General features: G+C 43.0%; 1 protein-coding gene across 1 annotated transcript in view; it reads right to left on the bottom strand.

Moving 5' to 3' along the window:
• LOC102374573 (AP-3 complex subunit beta-1) overlaps nucleotides 1-8138 on the bottom strand; it is a 174342-nt gene that overhangs the window by 95719 nt on the left and 70485 nt on the right. Inside the window, exon 15 of the mRNA XM_014521527.2 lies at nucleotides 4752-4926. Within this exon, the coding sequence (XP_014377013.2) occupies nucleotides 4752-4926 (175 nt within the window). The remainder of the gene's footprint in view (nucleotides 1-4751; nucleotides 4927-8138) is intronic.

Consider the following 8138-nt stretch of genomic DNA (forward strand, 5'->3'; position numbering starts at 1 on the left):
AGGAAGTCCTAAAGATATGTGAGCACATGTGAGAGAAAAAACAGCAAAAACACTTAACTTAGCATGGCTGTTCAAGCCTAGCCAAATCTGGTTGCCAAATTTGTTCATGTTCAGGACTTCTCTCAGGAAAAAGCAGCATGTAGTTGTGCAGGTGCGGGTGAGGGGTATTCTACTTTTCATGTAGTATCCCATAAGTCAGTTATATGGAGGTTACATTACATTTAACTTCAGTGAGTTCCAGTGAAGTTAATTATCCTTATAAATCCAGTGGGCTGCTTGGACAATACAGAGATAAGCTTCCATTTTTCATGTAGTATGGGGCTCCCCTCATCTCTCCTGTGTCTTAGATAGAGGAGGAAATGGAATGGGACTCTGACATCAAGGCATGCTCCCTGTGCAAACTACGTAGTTAAAAGGGCAACACATCCTTTAACCTATCTTTAAGGTAAAACCCAGGGCCATTCCTAGTAGAATTGTCCTTCTGGGTAGTTTTAAGATTACTCTCATTTGGATAATGATTTATCCATGATTCGTTTAACAAGTTGAAACTGTCACGTTTAACCACAACTATGATATACATCTGTGTCCATTTCCAGGTCTGAATAAGATGTGATAAGTGTTGACTATACCTATCTGTTTTTTAAAGAAACTGGAATCTTGAATGAAATGTGTCATTTAGTTTTCCAATACCTCAGAACATCATCTAATTCTATAAAAAATATTATCTAAATTAAAATGGAAACTTTGAATTAAGGTTTTAAGATGAAAGTTTTTATAAAAAAGGGGTAGAGCTGCGCAGACAAGATAAATGATAAGACAATGCATTTCAATATTTTTTCACTATTTTCCCTTCAAAGATTCAGCATGGAGTTTCACATTCCTTAAAATAAACATAAATTTAAATATAGCAATTGTTTAGGTTACATGTAAAAAAAAATCTTCTAATTTCCAGTTCTACAAACCCAGCCAGAACCAGACAGTCTGTTTACATATTTAATTTTTCATACATCTGCAGGCTAAGGTGGGTCCTCAGTTTCAGCTGTGTAAAATCACTACCTTCAAGCCAAACCCGGAGCGTACAAAAGAGAAGAGAATCCATCATATATTCCTAGTACTGCTAAACCAAAATACTTAACTTTAGAAAAAAATATTTTAACTAAAGCAGGCACATTTGTGAGCTGAACTCAAATAAGGAGCAGCTCTGCTGAATGAGAAGAAGTTTTATAAAACCTCTCACACATTTCAGAGTCCAATTTAAATAATTTGTTTGATTAGTATAAGCTCAGACAATCCTAAGAGAACCATGCATCACATTAGAAAGGAAAACTAAAAAACAAAGAAACAAGTAAACAAACAAACAAACAAACAAGAACCCCCACAACCCTTGCCAATATGACTTGGGTAAAAAATTATTTCCTGACCCCAAATTTGACTATCAGTCTGCCCTAAAGTGTACAAGACCCTTCAAAAAGACAGCTGAGATGTACTAAGAACTAGCAGGAGCATCAGCAAAGCCTGGGCAAACTCCCATCTGAAGCTGTGGAGTATGGCCAATGCTTTAGAGGAAGGCAAAAACAAAAAAAAAACAACCCCAAAACCCACCAGAAGCCAAACAGAGCATTCATGAGAAAAATAAATATCTGTGGTTCCTATAGGTGAACAATGGAAGCCCTGAAGTATGGATCACCAGACACTTCCAAAATGGAGAAAGTGTTTCCTTTCAAATTCATCATGGAGATAACAAACACCTGAATCCACCTATCACACTGAACAAATTATTGCTCCAGGAACCCTGTGGTGTCACCATATCCATGCCATACGCTGGACAAGCTTGATCTTGAAGCAACCTCTGCCCTCATTACTTTGTTTGGAAATCTGTTCCTAAACTTCACCCGATCAGGGTTAGAAAAATTTTAATTTCTAAATTAAATTTGTTCTCAGTCAGTTTATAGACATTTAATCTTGTGATAGCATTGTCCTTAAACTTAGAAGAGCCACATGCCAGAATTCACTGGCCACATTCTTACTTTAGATTGGACTTTTAAAAATTAGAACTTCCAGGCAATGATTACATTACACTTCAACCCCTTGAGATAGAGTGCTGGCATTTGGGTTTTAAACCTCCTACTGGGGGTGTGTGAAATGGGCCATATTTGATTCAGCCCGAATTGGGGATAGTGATTCGATTTGTTGATTCAGATCGCTGTTCCTGATTTGATTCAGCTGAATCCGAATCTGAAGATTCAATGCTTATTCGGAGAATCAGTGATTCGGGCACAGAGACAGCTTTAAATGTTTTTTCTACGTACCTTGAGGTACCAGGTGCAGCTTGTGAACACTATGATGCTGGGACACATGAAACATCACACAGGAGCACTGGGGGGCCCCCACTTGCTCAGCCACAAACCCAGAAGTGTCCGCCAGGGAGCACACTTCCGGGTCCGCCGGGGAGTGCAGAGGGAGGGGAGGGGTGCGTATCCCCAGCTCAGTGATCAGCTGTAGAGGGACCCCAGGTGCCCCCCCAGACCAAGGAGGCACCAGTCGCCAAGCCGGGAAGGCACAGGGGGATCCCCCTGCACGCTCCCCAGTGGACCTGGAAGTGCTTCTGGTCCACTTCTGGGTCTGCTGCCGATCACACTAGGGAGCCCCCTGAGCTCCTGTGGGATGCTCCATCCTCCCCACCATCATAGCATTCATGAGCTGCCTGCTACCTTGAGGTATGTAGAAAAAACATTTAAAGCTGCATCTATGTCCGAATCTCTGAAACTTTCCAAATTGCTCTGAATCGATTCGGAGGGTTCCGATTTGATTCAGAGATATTAAAGGGTTTCCTGATTCAATTCCGATTTGGCCAACAAATTGGATCGAATCTCCACTGAACTGAATCAGGGACCGAAGCTTTGCATAGCCCTACCTCCTACCTTATAAACTTGTCCAGGGCATACAATGTTATTGATTTAGGAACACATTCTGATATTGTTCACATACAGGATAGTAATCTGACCTAATAATCAAGATATTTTAGTGAACTATTCACAAGTTTCACTATGCACCAGAGGCATCAGCTCAGCTATTTCAACAGATATCTAGAGAAATGGGCACACCTAGAGCAAAAAACCCACTACAGTTAAAGTTATAATTATTTTATAGATTTCATAGACATTAGGGCTGGAAGAGACCTAATAAGATCACTGGGTCAAGGCCCCTGCCCAAGGGACAGGAAGTCAGCTGGGGTCCCAGCAAGAAAAGCATCCAAATGTTTCTTAAAAGTGTCCAGAGTAGGCGCTTACACCATGTTTGTGGGGGGTCTGTTCCAGGCCTTGGGGGCTCAGACAGTAAAGGAGTTTTTCCTTATGTCCAGCCTAAAATGGTCTTGCAGGAGTTTGAGACTGCTGGACCTTGTGGTGCTCTGAACAGGCGTTCCCTCAGATCCTGATGCACACCCCTTATGTACTTATAGGCTGCCACCAAGTCGTCCCTGAGCCTGTGCTTTTCAGGAAGCATCCCATAGCTCGTAGCCTCTCTTTGTAAGGCCTGTTCTCTTGCCCTCTGATCATGCACGTGGCTCTCCTCTGGACTCTTTCAAGAACTGGATGTTCTTGATGTTCTCCAGCTGCAGCCTCACTAAGGCCGAGTACAACAGGAGGATGATCTCCTGGGTCTTGCTCGAGATGCATTGGTAGATTCAAGCCAGAGTTTTGTTTGCTTTGCCAGCCATGGTATCACATTGGTGGCTCATGTTCATCTTGTGGTCAGTCATGACCCCAAGTCTCTTTCAGTCAAGGTGCTAGTGAGCGTAGCACTGCTGAGCCTATGCCAAGCCTATAAGTATGATGCGGGTTTCTTTTCCCAAGGTGGAGCACCTTGCACTTCACTGTATTGAATTCCATCAAGTTTTCATCTGCCCACCTTGCAAGCTTATAGAGGTCATCCTGGATCACCAGTCTATCCTCAAGTGTGGACACTCTTCTCCAAAGTTTGGTGTCATCAGCGAACTTAGCCAGTCCGCTTCTGACACCAGTGTCCAGATTGTTTATGAAGACATTAAAGAGTACAGGTCCATTAAAGAGTACAGGTATAGACTCCTATTTTCACATGTTTAAATCTCTCAAAACTCTAATTTTCGATTCCTCTCTCTACATTTACACCTGATCTTCATACAAAAAGTACTTATTGTTGGAACATAAGCAAACTTATATTATGGGCATACATGAAGGACAATGGTGACTGCTAAAATCTGAAGTAGAACACTTAAACTAAGAATTTGCACATCTTAATTCATATATGCACACAAACATATAGCATTTAACTAATGTTCACTGAGAGTATTTGTGAGCTGAAAGTAGGGATGTATCAATGTATATACACCTTTTTTTACATGCACTTTTGAATATTTGGCCGTAGACTTGATATGATGCAAACCACAGCTTAAACAGAAATTATGATTTTGAATATGGTTGTAAAAATCAGAACAGCTACACTAGAAGTTACTCCAGATTTATGGTACAAGAATACACAGGAGAATCTGACACTTCTCCCAATATTGTGAAGTGCTGATTATATTTGTGTGCTGATTATATTACATACTGATCGTGTGCTGATTATATTATTCAAATGCTGATTACATTTAGTTTTAGTCTAGCTAAAAACATAAATTCTGAGAATTGCTGCTTTCAAGACACCTCTACAAACAGACAGAGACATGCAAATGACCAGATGAAATTTTTAATGAAAGGTTATACAGATTTTACCTTGTTTGAAGTAGCCTTTTCAGGTTTTTTTAATCCAGAGTCACTTTCAGAGTCAGATTCTGATTCAGAACCTGAAGAACTTTCCTCTGTTGAACTAGATCCTGATTCAGAGGACCTGGAGGTTCTCTTTCCTTTGGAGATCATCTTTGTTTTCTTTTCAGTGTCATCTGAGTCACTGTGTTTAAAAAGAATGTGCTATTTTTAAAAGTGAAAAAACACTGAAAATTATCTGATGCAAGAAAAAGAAGCCAAGACAGATGGGTCAGCTCTCAGAAAAAGTCCTAAACTTTGTCCTTCCAATACTTTATTAAAAGTATGTTGGAGTAACCGATTTCTCATGACAATTGAAACCTAGCCAAGATGGCATAAATAGCTAATGTATCAATAAAATCATATAGACAATGTTGTAACTACCTAAATAATTTACCTTATGTCACAAAACCCATCAATTGTATATAAGCAAAAATACTTCAAACAAAACAATGAAACAGAAGAGGTCATAAAAATAATAAAACAATGGTAATCAATAATGCAAGAGGGAATAATGCTTGGCAGCACTATGTTTGTAGCACTTTCTACAAAAATGGTGATTCTTTTAGACTGTGCAGCTTTCACACTATTTAACCTTTGGTTTAAGAAACCTTGATTCATCTCCATTTTTTGTGCAAAGTAACTTTCACTGAATTAGTTGTTCATTGATGCTTTTAAATTAAATTAACTAGAAAGAGAAATATTTATAAAGTAGTATTGGTCCAATATAGGAATGTTCTAACACACTGCAACTTAAAACAGTTCTATAAAATAAGGCAACATATTTAGAGGCAAAGATGTTGTGGGTGATACTTTTTACTGGATCAACACCATGACTGGAACAGACTCAGACAAGTTTTTGAAAGTGTATTTGAAAGTCTGTCTAAATCTATCCCAGCTGTGTAGTTGTAGATCTTGCCCACAGAAATTCTTGCCCCTCACATATTTCCTAAACCATCATGTCTAAATATCACTCCAGCACTACCAAGGCAACATCTTGACATCCTAGCTCAGGGCTGTCCAACCGGCAGCCTTCAGGCCACATGCAGCCCCTAAAGGGTTAGCATACAGCCCGCAGGCTTATATCTGGCCGCCTCTCCTCTTCCCCAGTTGCTTCTGTCCCAGCAGCTAGGAGAGGGCTGGAATGCTTGAACCATGCATGGTAAAGGAAGCCAGACTGCCCATGCTGCAGATGAGTGGTGTATGCAACGAGGGGAGAAAGAAAGCAGGGTGAGGGGACAGTTGTTGCGCCCATGGCAGGGACAGCAGGGGGTTGCCCATGTGACATGTGTGTCTGCAAGAGGGGAAAGCTGGGTTACTTTAAGGGTGCATGGACAGGGGAGGGTGCTGGGCAGCCCACACTATGAGGGGACACCCAGCTGCCCACATGGCATGCAGTCCCCGCAGGTCCTGGTCTGCTGGGCATATGGCCCCAGTATGCCTAGAAGCTGAGTAGCCCTGTGGTAGCTTATGCCAAAAAGAACTTATGCCAAAAAGAGCTTATGCCTTAAAGAAACCCCTATGGATTTCTGGGAGTTCTCTCACACAGTAAAGTGCTACTCATCTTGACAAAATAGGACTCATATTGCTATTGTCCATAACCAGTGAAAATTATAAGTGGGTTTTTGGGGGTTTTTTTGCTCTCCATAATGATATTATTTTAAATATTTTGTCCACGTGCATCTCAGACAAGGGCTAATACTCAGGGATCCAGGTTTTCCATTCACCACAGAAAAATGTGGTAAAAACCCAGATTTTCTCATTTTAAGGAGAAAAACCCAGGGAGCAGTGCGTTTCCCCTTGCAGGCCAACAGAGTTCCAGCCTACAAGAAGCTGGCAGGAGTGGGAGAAGGGCAATCAGGCAGGGGATGCCATGTGCATGTGATCATTTATACATGCACATGACTGTCCGGCACCCCGGAGATCAGCTCTCTGAAGGTAAGTGTGGCAGGGGAGGGGAGGGGGGGGAAGAGGACTGCGGCCTCCATAGCAAGGGAGGGAAGGGGTTAGGCAGGGCTGGGGCTGGAAGTGATGCCCAGCTGGGGCCTGGGGCCAAAATGCATAGCTACAGGGCCTGGGCGGAGAGCGGGACAGGACTACAGGAGGCTCGTCCAGGGGGTGGGAAAGGGGCTGGCTCCCCACCCCTGCACGCATTCCCAGAGGCAGATGGGAGACGCATGCCCCCCAAATTTGAGCACGGGGCGGGGGTGGGCTTCCTGCTGCATGTTTGGGGCTCCCCACCCTGCTGCCCCCCCCAGGGCCTCCATAGTGGTGGCACTGAGCTTCTCTGCCCAGCTCTGCTCTCACCTGCTGGGTCACAGAGACCTCACGGGGAGGGCAGCAGGATGGGGGGGGCCCAAGCCCACAGCAGACAGCCCACATCTGACCCCCCAACCCCACAGGCTCTTCTTTGGCTGTCCCGCCCATGGGGTAGAGGATGGAGGGGGGGCAGGCTCCACGCTCTGCTCCACTGTAGCAGCCACTGCCTCCCACATGTGGCAGCCAGGGCTCAAGTGCTGCTGTGGGGGACAGAGGGCTGTGGACCTAGGTCCCTAGCCCCATAGCTGGGGGCCCCTCCAGCAGGGCTGGGGGGTAGGGAGCTGTGGGTGAGGAGTAAGGGGCACCAGCAGGGCTCAGGAGGCTGTGGCTTGGGAGTGAGGGGCAATGGCATGGGCAGAGAGAGCACTAGCATATGAAGGCTGTTCAGTGCCAAAAAGCACTAGGGGGAGACAGCTGCAGCTGGACCCACACCCTGGTGAGCGAAGGGGGCAGGGGGAGCTCTGATTTTCCATGATAAAAAACCCCAAATCAAATGCCAAAATGTATAGGTATTTAGAATTAATTTTACTATAGTGATTGAGACACTGGTAGGCTTCTTAACTGTTTTAAAATTGTAAATATCTCAATAAAACATTGTGTTCAACTGATACCTATATATAGTGTCATTTCATTTTTATCATGGAAAAACACAGATTTTAGGTTTTTTAAATGAAATAATTTGCTTTTTTTTTTTTTTTTTTTTTTAAATCAGAGGAAACCAGGATCCCTGCTAATAATTAACTTGCCAAAAGAAAGAAAACAATATTCCCCCCAACACCCATTAAAATGCAAGCAGTAAAGTTTCTACTACCACACACAGGACGTGGCCCTGTAGACCAGTAGTTTATACTTTGAAAAAAGGCATTTCATGCTATGGATACTATTCCTCAAACAAGCCTCCCTCTTACAAGGAATGTACTTTGAGGTATTAAAGTGAACAGATAAGGTCTATAAATAATAAAACAAAATCTGATTGCTTTAGTGTTATGGAACTACAGGGTCCTTTGGATCCATTTCTGTATTCTAAAAACTTGAGAG

The sequence above is a fragment of the Alligator sinensis genome, unplaced genomic scaffold, assembly GCF_000455745.1.
Source record: "Alligator sinensis unplaced genomic scaffold, ASM45574v1 scaffold159_1, whole genome shotgun sequence".
NCBI lineage: Eukaryota > Metazoa > Chordata > Crocodylia > Alligatoridae > Alligator > Alligator sinensis.